Source organism: Brassica napus, chromosome C8 (genome assembly GCF_020379485.1).
Source record: "Brassica napus cultivar Da-Ae chromosome C8, Da-Ae, whole genome shotgun sequence".
NCBI classification, from domain to species: domain Eukaryota; kingdom Viridiplantae; phylum Streptophyta; class Magnoliopsida; order Brassicales; family Brassicaceae; genus Brassica; species Brassica napus.
Genome location: NC_063451.1, coordinates 35,728,106 through 35,746,069, shown reverse-complemented (window position 1 = coordinate 35,746,069; position 17,964 = coordinate 35,728,106). Strand labels below are relative to the sequence as shown.

The following is a 17,964-nucleotide window of genomic DNA, read 5'->3' as shown; positions in this document are numbered from 1 at the left end:
ATACATGAACGGAGAGGAGGATTTGAGGGATGAACCAAGAACCATACGAAGTCTGAAGGAGGGGAAGAAGAGAAGATAAGAAAAAGAGGTGCTGGTGAAAAGCATCAGTGTTTACAATATAAAGAAGATGATAACTTGGCTTTAGGTAGAAGGAAATATATATGCTTACAGAAATATACGGGTTAGAAAGTGAATAAAATAATTGAGTTTTGGTTTGATAAAAATAAATATAATAAGACAAACCAAACAAATTATAACAAAACCAAGTTATTACAATTTATTACTAAATTAGTGAAATCGAAGACCATATAACAATCGAAGACCATATAACATAAGTAACATTCAAACATGAAGAAGACCACAAATTCACAATCCGTAATTTCATCGGGTGAAGAAGCCACAAACAATCAAACCGATGATGGATTATTTGATGAGTTGTTAAGCTTAAACTAAGCTGAGATTTCCTCAAGAATAATTTTTTTTGAAACTCAAGAAGAGTCGAAAAAGCTAGCTTTGGTTCTAACTGCTAAGAAGAGTCGATCATACTAGCTCTGGTCTAATTCTGATGCAGATGGTCGGTCTCATTCTCAAAGTTGGTTGCCAAGTTCATCAAAATGAAGGAGCAACTACATTAACAAATAAATAATGCACAAACATTTATGTGACAAATTTTATCAAAAATATCACATAATATATTCTATGTAAAATATTTTTCAAAAGCCAATACTAATATTGGTGATAGAGAATATTTACTGAATCATTTTACAAAATATATTATTTTAACAAAGGCTAATTATTTTACTACAATATTTAATTTTAAATTTGAAGTGAAGTGAAGGACATTTACTACAATGTTGAATTTTCAATTTCGTGAACCAGAAAAGCGTAGGAAAAGAAATGAATTGGACTTCTATCTTTAACCTTAAACTCAATTGAAAAATAAATGAATAATAAAGTATAAATATAAAACTGATGTAAACAAAAATTTAGCATATATAATTTAGTAAGAAAGATAGAATACGAAATCAAAATAAGGATCAAACACATAAGTGTGGTTATAAGATGGCTGTCAAAAAAATATATTAAGAAAATGCTTAAGTTCTTTATATTATTTTTAATTAGAAGTCCACATTATTTTTTTATTTGATCGATACAAAAGGTAAAACCAAGGATTAAACCGATTTTTAATATATAAAAATGTAAAACTGATATTTATATTGAAATAAATTTTAAAATACAAAATCCTTTTATGGAATGGAAAGAAGATATTATTAGAGTCTTTTAGACTACAAACTGGAACCTAAAACCCAAAAAAACAGTGAGATCTTACACCACCAACTTGAGAGTAAAGGTGCGAAAAAATTAATTTGGAAGCTAATCTGTTAAAGATTAATATCAAATAAATAATTATTATACAATAACCAAAATATAAAAAATACAATATATGTCTAGATTATAAATATTTAGATACAAAAATTATATTAATATAATTATTCATTTATAAAATGAAAATATTTTATATGAAATAAAATTTAAAATAAAAAAAATCCCGCAGCGTAGCGCGGATAATTACCTAGTATTATATTAAAAACTCTTGTATAAACTTATTGAACATAAAGATAAACATCGTCTTATAATATAGTAGCATACATGAGAAAATATTACATAAACATGAACAGCAATTGATAAAGGTTGTTATATAGCATATCGTGTTAGATTTGCTATTAATCCTACTAAGTCTCCATTGCGTCACTCTTATCAACAACTCCATTACTCACTTTTAACTTGTTGAACTCTCTTAGTTTCTCCACCCACACAGTGTAACTCGAGTTTGTCGCCAATACATCTTTCGAAACTTCCTTCATCTTCACCAATGTAGCGGAGTATCTCTCAAACTCATAAATCTTTTTCCATAACAAAGTTTGCTTCTGTGCATCACTACTCTCGCAGGTCAGATCATCCAAACACTCTTTTGCTTCCTCAAGCTTAGCCCAAAAGCAAGTATCCTGCGTAGTGCTAGCGTATCGAGTCCTCGCACGCTTCTCTTTATGAGGCTCTCCTCTTGCTTTCCACCACTTATCAATCACTTCATACCTTTTGGGTCTGTTCCCACTCTTCATGTAATGACCCGTCGTCCTTGAATACGTGTACTTGTAGAAGTATGCAATGTCTAGTGGTTCGGCTAAAAGTTGATAAAACTGCGATGCGTATACCCATTTCTTCCCAAGATGGAAATCAAAAGGTAACTCATTCATCTCCACCATTTCAAACACGCCGTCCCAAAACTTAGCTAGCTTTGCGCGACTCATGTTCACCCTTAACTCTCTTTGATTTGAAAAGTTTTTGAAGTTATCGTAGTAACCGAGCTTCTTTGGTGACGCCTCACAACTGTCTTTGTACCACTGAATCTCTAGTCTGTATGGGACGACATTACCAAGTTCAATAGCTAACTCACTCGATCTCAGAATTGGTGCACGACTAATTGTTGTAGCGGTTTCTATGCATTCTTTGACCGACACACCACTTGGTTGATCATTTGAAAAGCCTAGAGACTCGACAGCTAATGCACCACCAGCTTCGTAGCTATTGTCTGAGATACGTCCACCACGAAAGCTTCTAGATATAAGAAACTGGTGAGAGAGTGTGGACACGTAATGTCCGTACCTTTGATGTTCCTCAATGTTTGGAGTTCCTGTCGAGTTGAGTATACGAAACATCCCACGAACTGAATCAGCATTGTCTAAGCAAAGACCTCCACTGTCGGAGCAGAAGAGATAGGTTCCAAAGGGCCAGAACCGATCATCATTTCCTCTGGGAACGTGGTCGTGGACGGAGACCACGTGGCAGAACTTGTGGGCTAAACGTGACCGGGAGACTGAGGAAGAGAAAGATAGGTTTCCGAGCAAAGGAGAGCCGAAGCTGATGCAGAGGAGGCGGAATGGCGGCGGAGAAGGTTGTGAGAGAAGCCAAAGTGCAGTGAGTGCGGCCAACGCGCCACCAGTTGAATGTCCTGTAATTACTACTTGTTTAGTTTCTTCCACTTCCAATCCTTGTGTGATCTGTCACGTTAATAAATTTAAGGATTTTTAAAGTTAAAACCCTAAACTAAGTTTGTTTTGGGTAAAAAACCTCAAACTAAGTATTTAACGAAAAAATCCTCAAACTAACTTTATTTAATGAATTAAACCCTAGCAAATCATAATTACCGTTACTACCGGTAAATCTTTAGTTTAGGGGTTTCTACATTAATTAAACATAGTTGAGGGGTTTTACCACTAAAAATTGAAAAAAAAATCAAAATTTTTATAATATTATCTAAAAAATTAGTAACTAAAATTTTCAAAATTAACACTTTTAATTTTTTTTTTTGTAAATATATAAGGTTGATATGTTTTGAACATCAACATCATATATGTATAAATTTAAAATTTAAAAACCAGAAAATATAATAAAAAATTATCTAAAGATTTACCTGTAATAAAATTACTAAAATGTTAAAAATGTAAAAGGCAAAAAAATATAATAAAAATTATATCTTATCTAGTAAAAATGTAATAAAAATTTACATGTAATAAAATTACTAAAAGGTTAAAAATGTAAAAAACAAGAAAATATAATAGAAATTATATCTTTTCTAATAAAACTGTAATAATAAATTTTTAGATAATTTTTATTATATTTTCTGAGTTTTTACATTTTTAATTATACATATGTAATGTTGATGTTAAAAACACATCAAACTCATATATTTACAAAAAAAAAATTAAAAGTGCTTATTTTGAAAATTTAAGTTACTAATTTTTAGATAATATTATAAAATTTTGAATTTTTTCTTTTTTTGATTTTTAAAGGTAAAACCCCTCAACTATGTTTACTTAATGTAGAAACCCTCAAACTAAAGATTTACCGGTAGTAATGGTAATTATGACCTGCTAGGGTTTAATTCATTAAATAAAGTTAGTTTAAGAGGGTTTTTCGTTAAATACTTAGTTTAGAGGTTTTCACTCAAAACAAACTTAGTTGAGAGGTTTTTACGTTAAAAATCCTAAATTTAATCAGTCTTACAATAAATTTGTTTGTTTACTGGAGATTAGTATGAATTGATTAATGTGATTATAGCGACTCCATGATATGCTTTCTTATTAAACAACACTTTTTACAAAATTCTAAAAATCAGTTTAGATGATACATAAATACACATCTAAATGGCAAATTGGTGATAAACAAAACAATTGTTTAGAAAAAATCGATTCAGACGTATGCATATGTCTAAGCATTAATCATTTACTAGAATTTAAACCACCGTCCATGCAAACATTTTTATTATATAATTGTATAAATTTAATATTATCATAAACGTTTTAAATATATGATTTGCAATTGAGTATTATATATTGTATAACTCTTTAGTTCTACTGTTTAGGCTTCCTATTACATTATTAATATATAGTGATTTTTATACATTTTACTTTTTTATAGATTGTTATTACGTTTTTGAATTAAGTATGATAATTTATAATATAAAATAATCAAGTAAAAAATATTTCCAAAATATTTTTTTGAAGATGTATAGCTGTAGCTATAAAAGGTTAACATATGTTAATAATTTTACTTTTTGTATAAAAATATTACATGTTATACAAATCTTAATCCGTTTTAATGGTGAATGATAATTTAATAAAATGAAAGCTTTAAAAAGAAAAATAGAATAATTTACCAACTTAAAATAATTTATCATATTTATTAATATAATAATTTTATTTTAAATAATATAAACTATAATTATAAAATTTATAAAAATAAGTTATATTTTTTAATAATAAAATTTTAATTAACAGTAATTTATAATAATTCAATATTATTAATTATGAAATTAGTTTATGCATTATTTCATAAAAAGTATTGAAAAATTTTAGTTTGATTTTGTTAGATTTTTCGTCAACATATTTTGTTATAACTAAAAATAAAATTTAAATTTATAGTTAAATTAATTTTTTATTACTATCTTTATTGATTATTAAGATTTTTAGAAAGTTAAAAAATTGTAAAAATGTTATTTATTTGATTGATTAATGTAAATAATAAAATATGTCACTGTGTAATTAATTAAATGATCTTACAATGATTTGTCACAGTAGATAAAATAGTGATTCTATTTTAACAGAATAAATAGATAAAGTGAATAATTACCGTTTGACAGTTCACATTTGTTTTCTCTACTACTATAAACCGATTGAGAGAGGGCATGCGCAACGGCAGTACCTCACTTAGTTTTAATAAATACAGACAAATGTCAAAGAAGGAAAGATAAAGAGAAAAGACAGAAAAGAAGAGAGAATCGATTGTACGAGGGACTCAAACATATTCTAAAGAAACGTTTCGGACACTTGTCTTCTTCTTATCAGTTCAAAACTAAAAATTAACTAAACAACTAAATTATATAAAAAAAAATATTACTATAATTGTAAGACTCACAACCGCTGCAAATGCTCTTTACTGATCGACTAGTCTGACTAGTGGTGCGCAAAACTGATACAAACCGAACCAGAAAACCCAATTTTCGTAAGCTAATTGAACCTTTAGCATAAAGTTGCCACTACATTCATTCACTCAGCCTTTAATCATTTTAAAATGACTTGGACGGACGTGGCACCCAAACCAAAAATTGAATTTCAGTTGCTTGTGATATCCGAGGTCACGACAATGTCATAATATGAAATACGAGATCGTGGAAAATGATGTCTTCGAATCTTTCAGGGATTTCTTCTAACAAAATATTATTTTATTTTATTTATCTATATAGTCTATAGCCTTATAGGGGTTGGTGGTGATGTTCTGAAAAAGACAGTTTGTCTATCTGGTTAAATAAAGACTGAGATTAACAAACATAAAATAAGATTGATATTTTGGTCAGCTTTTTGATTTACCATTTTCACTAGAGTTAGTTTAAGGTTGTAATTGGTAAACCATCAGAGTAAAATAAATTGGAGTAAAATGGTAAAAAAAAAGGTTATTGTTATCAAGTGTTTTGCTTTCCTTTTGGCTGAAAAGTTTCTACTCCACTTATAGGTGGTCCTACAGTAATTTTCCTTTACTTTTGGTTCCACCATTTGACTCTAAATCTTACCAATCAGAGTTTAAATTATTTTCTAACAAATCAAATCTGGAACATAATTAACATCATTAATTGCTGAGTTTATAATAAATTTAGAAAATATAGAGAGAAAAGATCATCTTCTTTAGTTTGAGATAGTTTTAACGAATCTATGAAAGTTTTTTTCTGAATACAAATTTATGAAAGTTCATAGTATATTTAACATATTATAAATGCTTAATGGCAAATTAACTAATGGAAACTCGAATTCATTTGTAGTTTTGAAAATGATTAATGTTTTAAAATATATTAAAATATATTTAAGAATCTCGATAAAAAAATGTCAAAATCGTAATGGTGCTTTTTTTTTCTACCTTTTAAATAAAATTTGTCATACTAGTGCTTAGTCGAAGCATTAGTTGAATTTTACGTCAACGCATTAATTGAACTTCAATTTCAATGGCGAATAATAGATACGTAAAATACTAATCTTCCTAAAAATCAATAATACTTTTTATAAGAGAAAAAAACAATAATATTGCATCACAAATAATCAGAAAAACAACAAAGGGCTTTTAAAAAGAGAGAAATGTTCAAACAAAGAGATAGAGAGAGAAGAAACCTGTGATTGAATAAGGCGCCCCGATGAAACAAAAAGGTCACGTATTGCACCGTTGACCATAAGAGGAGGCTCACCCGAGGGCAACGATGAGGACAAGGCTGAGAAAAGACCATCTCCGACAACTTCCAAGTCCACAAGATTCCCAGGTTGATTCATCTCCACCTTCGGTAAAGCAACGTACATGATTCCTGCGACGTGCTGGATCTGAATGTTTCCTGCGGAATCAGCGGCGATGCATAAAATCCATGAGTTGGACCATAAAGGAGTCGACATCATGAACGAAGCCTGTAACTCGCTCGTCTCGAACCGGCACTCTTCCATGGAGTCGTGTTCTGTATTTTTAAAATTTACTAGCTTTTAAAGAGATTTTTTAAATTTCTCATACTTTCGTGCGTCTTTTCTCTGTCTCTTCGTGGTGCTTGTCTTTTTGATGAGTCGTCGTCTTCCTTAGTCTCATTTCTTTATCAATATTAATTTGATAATATTTTCTGGTTTTTATATTTAAAAAGTTAATAAAATAATGATTCTAAATGGACAAGGGTCCCTCTTGTATTTTCTGTAATCATTATTGTAGTTCTATGCAGGCCAGGACAAAATATAGTAAATATGCAGGCCAAAGCATTTGATAATCCCCAGTAACCTGAATGGTTTAGGCTTAGGCATAGATTGCAACTTTTAATATGCAAAGAGTTTTCGTAAGAATCTATCTATAATGGAAAATTACAACCTGAATATGCGACTGAGACATTGAATTATTTGGCATAGCTTTCAAGCAAGGAACTAAAATATTTTTGGGAAAATTGTTTTTTAGGAGAAAAAAATAATAACTACGTCCCTTTAGACTAATCTCTATTTTGTGCCTTTTTTTTTTCTATAACGCCATTTAATATATTTGAAAATAAATTTAATAAATAGTTTTACAAACAAAAAAAAATTGGAAAATAGTAACTTTTGATAAAATACCTATATGAACTTAGTGATATTTTTTCCAGTTATAAAAAAGTTGAAATCATAAATTTCAGATTATGTTCTAAATAAAGTAGAAATGACATTCTACGAAATAGAAAACGAAATCCATTTTTTCATTGAATCTACAATGTTTAGAATACGTGATCTACGTAAATAGGAGTATTCTAAAAATATTTAGAATACACATTCCGCGCTTAACCTACCATTCTAAAATCTTTAGAAATCAAAATCTACACATTAATATAAATCTAAAACACGTAGAAACCGACTTCTACAGATTTACCATAAATCTAAAACATGTTGAAATCAAAATCTACACATTACTATAATTCTTAAAAACTGTAGAAACCGATTTCTACAAATTAGCTGTATTCTACGGATAAGAAATCAGTTCCTAAAAATATGGAAACAAAATATTTGGGAATATTCACTTTTATATTTTGAAAAAAAAATCGATTTAAAAATAACGAAAAAGGAACTAAAAAAACGAAAAAAAAACCTTGGTAACATTCTTCGCCGTCTTCTATATTCCATTGATTGTTCACAAAATTTTCACAAAAATTTCACATTATTTCTACCATGATTCATGTATATGCTTCATGTGGTGTTTGAGAATTGGTTGTATCTTCAGGTTGGAGTTTTAATGTTGATAAAAAGAAAGGGGGAATGTTACTTGCTTTGGAATTGAAGTCCTCTTTGGGATACTTTCCTGGGCACGGGATCGATCGATCCGTATTGAGAGATCGGTCGATCTATATAAATCGACATTCGCCGATCGAGTGAAATGGACCAGGTCGATCAATATATACTCTGCGTTTTTTGTTCTGCATAATGATCATGATCGATCGATCCGTTTGACCTTTTAAGTTCGAATCGATCGATCCCGCATGATCGAACTCATTATATATTTTATTTAAAAAATTACAATTTTAAGTGCATTACTGCCATTTTGAAAAAAATTGGTCTAATAGGACATAAAGTAATAGAGATTAGTACTTAAAAAGAGACTTAGAACTTTGGTATATCGCTCTCAGCAGATATAGATAGATGATAGATCCTTGTAATCTTCTATATATTATTTGAGAAGCATTACAACTTCTTTTTGTAGCCACATGTCATCACTATGATGATTCTTAGAATCATTAGAGAAATATGTTGGTCCATCTAATTATATAATATGTTTTTTATTAAACTAACAATAAATTCATTATTATTGCCTAATGTGGCTAAAGTATATATGACAATTAATGATTTTTAATAATAAAGATTTGACAAAAATTAGCATATCTTCTATCATATTTGTTTAATTTTAAACTATTAAATAAATTTAAAAACCACAATAACCATATAATAAAATTTTAGATTTTTCTGTATATGTTATATTTAAATTTTTTAAAAACGACTATAAATTACTAAAACTGTCAAAAATCCCACATTCAAATTTTGTGATCCATGGTTTAAAATTTAATTATTAAGATTAATATATATATATATATATATATATATATATATATATATCATTTTAAATTAAACTATAAACCATATAAAATACATATATATTTTAGTTTCAAAATTTACTTTAAACAATTTTTTTTATAAAAGTTTTGAACGAACATTGACAACTTATTTTTTAAAAAAATTATAAATTACTAAAACTATTAATACCACAATGAAAATTTTGTTATCAGTAGTAATTTAAAAAAATCTATAAAAGATACAAATGATCAAAAAAACTATAGGAGTATAAATCATCATTTAATAGACATTAATATTAAAAATATACTAAAATATACAATGTATGTTAGTATCATTTAAATTTAATTACATATCCTATCAAATATATAAAAAAATTCTTTGGATTAATAAAATTGATTTATATGTTCGCACCAATTTTATTATATATTTAATAGTTACTTACTTTTAATGATTCAATATATATATATATATGTTATTTCATAATATGTAAAAATATTTAATACATAAAATAATTTTTATATATAATGTTCATCTCGCGCCTAGTGGAATTGGTAATTTACTGTTAATTAAATAAAAGGAGTAAAAGGTCCATCTCATCTTTTTATTAGGGATAACTAGAATGTAATCTGGGCAATGATAAAAACAAGGAATGCAAAAATAGTTTGAACTTTGAATTATTGGAAGATAAATTATTATACATATATATTAAAATCTCTTGAATAAACAAGATGAAATATCGCTGACAAAAAAAACAAGATGAAATATCAAATTTGAACAATGATCATTCTACTGTTACCATATCTCAACTTTAACTGAGACAAAATGTTTACTTTGTGTATGCCTAGTCCTGTGACAGAGAACCGGGACCATAGTGTAACTTCTCGGCAAAAATATGGAGATTAATCACAAGAAGCTACAAAAAAATCTTTTTTCCTCACTCTTACCATCAGTTTGCTGGTCTCTCTCCCCCTTTTTGGTTTGTTTAGGTGCTTGTTTGCTTTATGTAAACCCAATTAATTCATTAAAGAAAACCTTTTGTCAAAAAAAAAAACTGTAAGGTAATCTTGTAATCATCAGGTTTGGTATTTTCCTCAACATCTCTCCGTGAGATACATCAAACGATGATTTTCAGTTCTGACTAAGGCACCACTAGAGAGAGGTTACACTTTCCTGACGCTTTCGTTATATCAATTTGCCCGTTGTCCCAAGTCTCCTTTCCTTTATCATCATAAGTTTTGGTAATTTCCAAAGTCTTACCAGACTTCAAATCAATAAAGGAAAAAACAGTGAAAGTTCCATCACTGTCTTTTTGTCATTGTTGGGGCTCGGATCCGTGAAGGACAATACAAAATGCAAATCATAGCTTTCTTAAGAGAACATGTGCATCTATGGTGAATACAAAGATGTGTGGACAAATAAACTTTTTTCTTTTTGGCACTAGATATGTTATTCATTAACTCTGACACAGTTATGTCAATCAAGTGCATGACTCTTCAAGTTATGGTCTCCCTATGCATACAATGTATTTTTTTCCTAGTTAATCTGATATATCTATGAGTTAGCATCTAACGCAATATCTGTAACTGTCATGTTTCGTAATTTCTTCAAGATGAATCAATATGCTTCTTTTGATGATATAGAACTCAGTTCATGGTTATTATTGTCAACGTGTAATTGAGATTAAGCGCTTAAGGTCACATCCAACGAAAAATACAAGAATAGTAAACAGAGATTATGCAAAATATAAAAACTGTTTCGATTTTGATAAAACACTAAATACCTTGGAAGGAAGACGACGCAGCGGTAGCTGGAGCAGCAGTGTTGATGTCTGTGTCGGCATCCTTGGGGTCTTTGGCTGGATTGGATTTGTCAATGGAGAAGCACAAGAGTCTGTCGACGAAAGGCTTGAAAGCTATCTTTATTGCTAACCATTCAAAGCCAGCTCTGCAAGCCTGCGTGCAACCATTATAGTCGCCGGTTTCACTCCCGAAAATTTTCCCATCCCTTGTGTGTGGACGAAATCAGTCGATGGTTTAAAGTTAAGTAATGTGCCACGATTTTATTCTTCATGTTAACTAGAATGACTCTGTTTTGGGCTTACCATTGGAGAAAGTAAGATTAAAGTAGCCTTCTAGTCTTTTTGTCCAAGGTTCATCTTAAATTTTAATCACTTAAAACTTAAATTCTATTAATGGTTTGAGTTTCAATTAGTTGAAAATATATTTTAAATAAATTTGTTTTTGAGAAAAGAGCATTGATGATTTTAAACTTTTGAATGATGATGCTTATGAAAGTTTTTTTGTCATGGTCTCTGTTTCAGTTACGATGTATGTTAACTGAAATCTAAATAGTCAAATCCCCTAATATCATGAATATAAGAATTCTTTAATCAAAAACAATTTTTTATATTAGTAAATTGATGCCTCTCGATATGCTCTTTTTAATTTCCTCCTCTGTATAAATTGCTTTTATAGACAAAATAGTTTAGAAGAAACCCAATGTTAACATGACAATTGGGTTTCTTCTCACAAAAAATAAATAAACATTATTGGTTGTGTTGTTTCTCTAGTCTTTACATCATAAATATTGTCATGTTAACATTCACTGTATATATTCAATTTATAAAACTTGAAAGTTTAAATAGTTTTTTGTTTAGTTTTTTGGTTGCTTTATATTTGTTCAATTCCTAGAAAGGACAAAATGAAGAATAACATACAAAATGTTTAGAATAAAAATTATTATAAACGACTAGATCGTTTTCTGCGCTACGCGCGAGTAATTTTTTTTTAAATATTACAATTAGTTTTGTTGTGTGAATATTAAAGATTACAGAATTATTATATGTTTATAAACTATGTATTATGTAGGATATAGTATATGAAAGGAGGTATGGTCTGTGTTTTTTGTTTGAATGTTGCATATAGATTTTAACATTTTTGTAGTAAATTATTTTAATTAGTTTGCAAAAATTCCAAACTTTAGTTTAGAATAAAAAACAGTCTGGATGATTTCGGAAGTTTCTCTTATATGTTTTTCCTCGATTGTTATCTTCTGAACTAAAGTGTAGATGAGAGGTGTAGCTCTAACTCATGTATTGAACCTCACTTTCTTTCTTTTTTCTTCGAAGTGGTCGAGGATTTTTATTGTCTTTGTTAAAGTAAAAATGTGTAACCTATCATGAGAAATTTTTTTCTTTCTTGTTAATAAGGTTTTTAATCAGTATGTATTAGACATTCAAGTTTGTATTTGTTTTTACGTTTATATATTGTGGGATAGTGTTTGTCACCGCAACAACTTTATATTTTCGATTATTTATGCTTTACAGCTCCTCAACAGAGATGCTTGGTTGTTTTGTAATGTATATATTTTTAATATTTAAGAGTTATATATATATATATATATATATATATATATATATATATATATAATTAGATAATTATTTTAAAGTAGATGGCATGCCTCTCCATTCATTTTTCACAAAAATAAAAATATTTAATTTAAACTAATTAAATATTATATATTTAAATATATATTGTATTTTGACTATATAAATTAAATTAAATTATACGATGAAGTTAGAAATATTGAAATTCAAGATTGATTGTTAATATAAGATGTAAATTTGGAATAGTAAGTACAAAGCAATTTATACATAATATAACTAAACTACTGTAAAAAAAAAAATTAACTAAACTTAGTTATGATTCAACTATTCTTTTATACTAGGGTTAAACCCGCCCTATGGGCGGGTGAGCAATTTAAAAAACAACTAAACATATTTCAAATTTTAGTATATATTTGAATATAGCTATTTATATATAAGTGTTTTTAATCTTTTGTATTAATCTTTAATATTGCAAAAGATTATAATAATAAGATATTATTTTTACATTGTGGAAAAAGATACAAATTTGATAGTGATATATCATTTAACTAATTATTCACTGTTCAAAACTGAAAAGAAATTTTGTTTTGTTACTTTTAATCCCAAAATGGATAATAAACCAACTGATTATTAAAAAATATAATTAAACTAAGTGCGGGTTTATAACTTTATTTTTTATTAATAATTAAATTTGATTTCTAAATTATCAATATCTAATGAATTTAAATAATTTTCGTGTTTGTGAAAATATAATGTTAACCTACTTTGTTTAAAATTAAAATCACACATTTAAAAAGTGTCACTGTAACTATCATAATTATCATAGTCTAAGAATGAAAGGTTAAACTCAATCGAACAACAGTTCATTAGAGCTTAATGAAGACAATAACATTATATTCATGTTTTACTGATAAATTTTAGATAAATTTCCAAATGTGGTAAATTTCTTCACTTGACGATGTGTTTCATGAGGAAAAAACAAATTCTACTTAATTAATAGAAATTTATTTATTAGATTTTATTAATTTTTAAAAAAATAAGAATTATGTTTTGATTATGTAATAATCACTATTGTGTTTTTCTTTCAATTTTCATGTGAATATTTTTAAGATTGAGCTTGGTAACCACAAAAACAATATCCATGATATTACTTTCGTTTTCATTTCCATTTTTCAGATTTTGATGAAATGTTAAAAATAATATCGTAAATGGATTTTCTTTTTTTTGTTCTTATAAATATTTTTTAGTTTTCTGTAGTTTTATATTTTGGATTAGATCATGTAAATTTTTAAATAAACTATTATTTGTTAATTATTTTTCACCAAATTCTAGTTATTCAATGTAATTTTTACAAAAAAAAATATAGTTTTATTTATTATATCTTATTAATTTTCAAACTGATTTTTATAAGATATTTGTTTTGATTATTTACTAAAACCCCATATTCTTTCGCCTAGTTACTCCTCATGCAGCTAAAAAACTTATATTATTCCTAAAATATTTTTGTGCAAGAGAACAAACCAATCATTTACAAAAAAATTGAAGGAGAAAGTGAAGACACCAATGATGTTCCACACCTCTTTGATCTTATTAAATTTAAGGATGGAGGATGAAACTTCCATTCTAAGCAGCCTTGGGAAACTTACTTTCTTCATTCTTGTTAGCTTAGGTTCCATGGGTTTTGAGTTTGTTATTTCTAATTTATTATGAGACTCTAAACCATACCTCCTTATCAATCAAACTCCCTCACTTTTATCAAACCCGAATTAAGCCTTTTCAACTCAATGTTTTTCTTATAAATTACCCTTTTGTTCAAAACTTCGGTTACGTTCTCTCCTGCTAACTCGTAAGCACTTCGCGTCAGCAATGTTCTGTATACTCTAATCTTGGTAGCTTGTCTTTTCTACTCCAACCGCAGATTGCGGCTTATCTCTTGCCTCATAAGTTTCATTTTTTTTCCAGAGTTTCCACTGCCCCTGATGATGTTTCTTTTGTTTGCTCTTTTTTCCTCAATCTATCTAACACGTTTCTCTAAGTATTTAGAGTTCTGTAGCTCGGACAGAGTCTCGTGTGTAGAATCTAACTTCAACCTCTCCCAAGTTCTCTGTCCAGGAGCAAATATAATTGCTAGGCCATGTCCGTTTATTAAACGCAACGACTTAGATGAGCGACTGAAAGGTCTTCTTCATTGGTCGTTCCGGTGAAACAGGGAAAACGCGGCGATCAAACAATAAAAGAGATCCAAGAGTATCTTTGATGCTAAATAAAACATCAACTCCATTTGTCTTCTTTTTCTCTCCCCAGCGATATGTTTCTCTCTCATCAGCTACTAAAAACACCAGTTTTCTTTCTTTCACTTACATGTCTTTCGTTAAATTTTGTACTGCTGGTTATTGTCACAGTGTTAACTAAACAAACAGGGTCTGAGCACTGTGGGGGACCAAATAAAGTCTATCACTGGTCACTTGCCCTTCCATGACATGAATATGCTGCGAGGAAACTCATTCTATTTGGTACCAATAGGTTATTGGTGCAGCAGAAGCAGTCATGAACCCTCGTTGCAGTTCTGTTGGATATAAAGAGAACATAATATGTTAGTTTTTCTATTTATTTGTTTCACACTAAAGGTATATTAATCGTAAGTGCAATACAAAACATATAAGTTTGTGATGGCTTGATACCTTCCATCAAAGAGAACATCGAACCAACATGCAAGACCATGCACTCGGGTACACACGAACACTGTAAATTTCAACGGAACATAAATCTCCAAAAATTGTGTTTTCCACGAAAATAAAGTCACAGGTATATAAGTTTAGACCATGTCATTCACCAAACAGAGAATAGTGCACACTGACATTTCTTTTATGCGAAAGGGCATGGACAAAAGATTATGTGATGTTAACGAAACACCATTGAACCAAATTTCATGTATAAAGAAGCTATACACCTATCTAAGTGAAATTTGACTCTCACCTGCCAAAGCACACACACAACACACAAAGTCACTCTTAACTCTGCTTAACCAATGAATCAGTTAACCCCAATAACTTATTCTTCTTTGTTTTGTTAAAAAAAGTGAGAAGCTTTGTCAAATCATAATCGCATGGCATAAAAAATCGACACCGCAAGCTCCACGTACTCGCGGCCTGATATAAGTGAATATAATCAAATAAAAATCTGTGATTCTGAGATGCTCCAACGCGAAAAACCCCTACAAAGTTAGTGGAGTCATTCTTTTTTTTTTGCTGAAGGCTTCTTTGATGAGGGGGCAATGGTGTGAGCTCACTGTTGCTGCGTGAATGGTTTTATACCCATTTTTTTAGAGGGAAATAAACAGTCTCTTCATATAAAAATGTAATATTATTAGTATAGATTTGGAAATAATAAAAATGTAAAATTATACATTATTTCAGATATTATATTTAATGTAATATTACCATTTCTTTTATTGTATATTTATTTATTCTATTTTTTTTTCTGATAATGTATATTTACTTATTTTAATTTCTTGTTAATTTTTTTTGTATATTATGAAATGGTAATATTACATTATGGAAGATTGTTTGAACCGTAAGAAATAGAGATTGCTTATTTTTGGTTATTCCGGTCAAAATTATTATTTTCGGTCATATGATTTAATGAGCCACATGACTTCTTTTGGAAAAAAGATTTGCATCCTAACATGGACACTCCTCTTTGTAAAATTAAATATAAAAAAATGTAATATTATTATTTTCTTATATTGTATATTTTCTTATTCTAATTTTTGAGTTTATTTATTTAACTTAATATTATCATTTCTTATTGTATATTTTCTTATTTTAATTTTCAAGTTTATTTCTTTAACCTTTTTGTAAACTAAACGTAAAAAAATGTAATATTGTATATTTTCTTATATTGTATATTTTCATATTCTAATTTTCGAATTTATTTATTTAATTTTTATATGAAATGGTAATATTACATTAAGGACAATTACAAAAAAAAAATGCCACGTGTCATTTTCTGGAAGAAGTTTTTTTCGCTGATGTGAACGCTCTCTGGAGCTTCAAAAGGTATATTGTATATTTTCTTATTTTAATTTTCAAGTTTATTTCTTTAACCTTTTTGTAAACTAAACGTAAAAAAATGTAATATTGTATGTTTTCTTATATTGTATATTTTTCATATTCTAATTTTAGAATTTATTTATTTAATTTTTTATATGAAATGGTAATATTACATTAAGGACAATTACAAAAAAAACAAAAATGTCACGTGTCGTTTTTCGGAAAAAGTTTTTTTCGCTGATGTGGACGCTCTATAGAGCCTCAAAAGGTCCCTTTTATTTGTAATGATTCGGAATATTTTGAAGCTTTATCCATCTTTTTCCTTTTAATTTCTACACAGCTATTTCTTTGGACAATATACACATTTTCTCTCTATATGATATATTATAATTAAAACCAAAATATAGATATTATAATTTTTTGACTAAAAGCTTTCAAATTAAAACATAAACAAACGATTACATGAAAAGACGATAGGTCTTATAGTTGGGTAAAGTTTTCATAGATATATACTATAATTGTTAACTGGAAAAATATGATATACACCAAAAGTTTATTTCTCAAGCATAAACCCAAATCTTTTAAAAATTCAAAATATGTATTTTTCTTGTTTTCTTTCTTTCTTTATTTGCATCATGAAATAAATGAGTAAGTGTTTATTTTTTTTATCAATGCAATTATTCTTTTGAAAAGTTTATAATTAAAAACTTATCTTTTGTTCTGATCTTAAAAATGTTAGATCTAATGATTATTCTTCAGTAATGCTTTAAGATGTATAATCTTAAAGCTTGTTGATAAATCAAAATGGAACTGTTACAAATGTTGAAAAAAACTCCATTTTCACATTTTAATGATGTTCTAATATCGTTGCAAGCGAAGCCATGATTCATCATCGATAATTTTTGTTGCGAGATTGAAAACGCCAGTAAAAGAAGCTTTGAAAATGCCAATAAAAGAAGCTTTGTATTTGTTGTGATTGTGACCAATCTTCTCATGTCTACTGATTCTTGTAATATTTGAATGGTTTTTGGTAGAAGATAGAGGAAAATTATTTATAAGCAAGCAAAACCTGAAGTAGAGTATCTCTTAGTATATTAAAAGTTAACTCCATTACAACTAAGAATAATAGTGTGTCGTATGGTTTTCTAAAATCAGAGCATTCTTTTTCTTAATTTGGTTCTTTTTCTGTTGCATTATCTTCCAACCTCCCCACCCTTACAATGTCTACCACCATAATAACTCTTCCCTCTGTTGAGAAACCGGGTACAATACAACAGCCTCAGGAAGCTCTACATAATGTGTTTATATCAAAAAAAAAAAGAGAGTTTCAAATAGGAATCAAAGAAGTTAATTTGCATAGTCAGTC

General features: G+C 28.4%; 1 protein-coding gene across 1 annotated transcript; it reads right to left on the bottom strand.

Moving 5' to 3' along the window:
- Nucleotides 1-1,579: 1,579 nt before the first annotated feature.
- Nucleotides 1,580-7,246, bottom strand: LOC106367830 (lipase-like PAD4). Its single transcript, XM_013807688.3, has 2 exons — nucleotides 6,717-7,246; nucleotides 1,580-3,059 (listed from the first exon to the last, which is right to left on the bottom strand). Exons 1-2 carry the CDS (start codon nucleotides 7,035-7,037, stop codon nucleotides 1,734-1,736), a joined length of 1,647 nt encoding a protein of 548 aa, XP_013663142.1. The 5' UTR covers nucleotides 7,038-7,246; the 3' UTR covers nucleotides 1,580-1,733.
- Between the last annotated feature and the right edge of the window lie 10,718 nt (nucleotides 7,247-17,964).

Coding starts and splice junctions, on each gene's coding strand:
- LOC106367830 (XM_013807688.3), bottom strand. CDS start 7,037: ATGGAAGAGTGCCGGTTCGAGACGAGCGAGTTACAGGCTTCGTTCATG. Junction 3,060..6,716: donor GGCGCCTTATTCAATCACAG/GTTTCTTCTCTC, acceptor TTAACGTGACAG/ATCACACAAGGATTGGAAGT.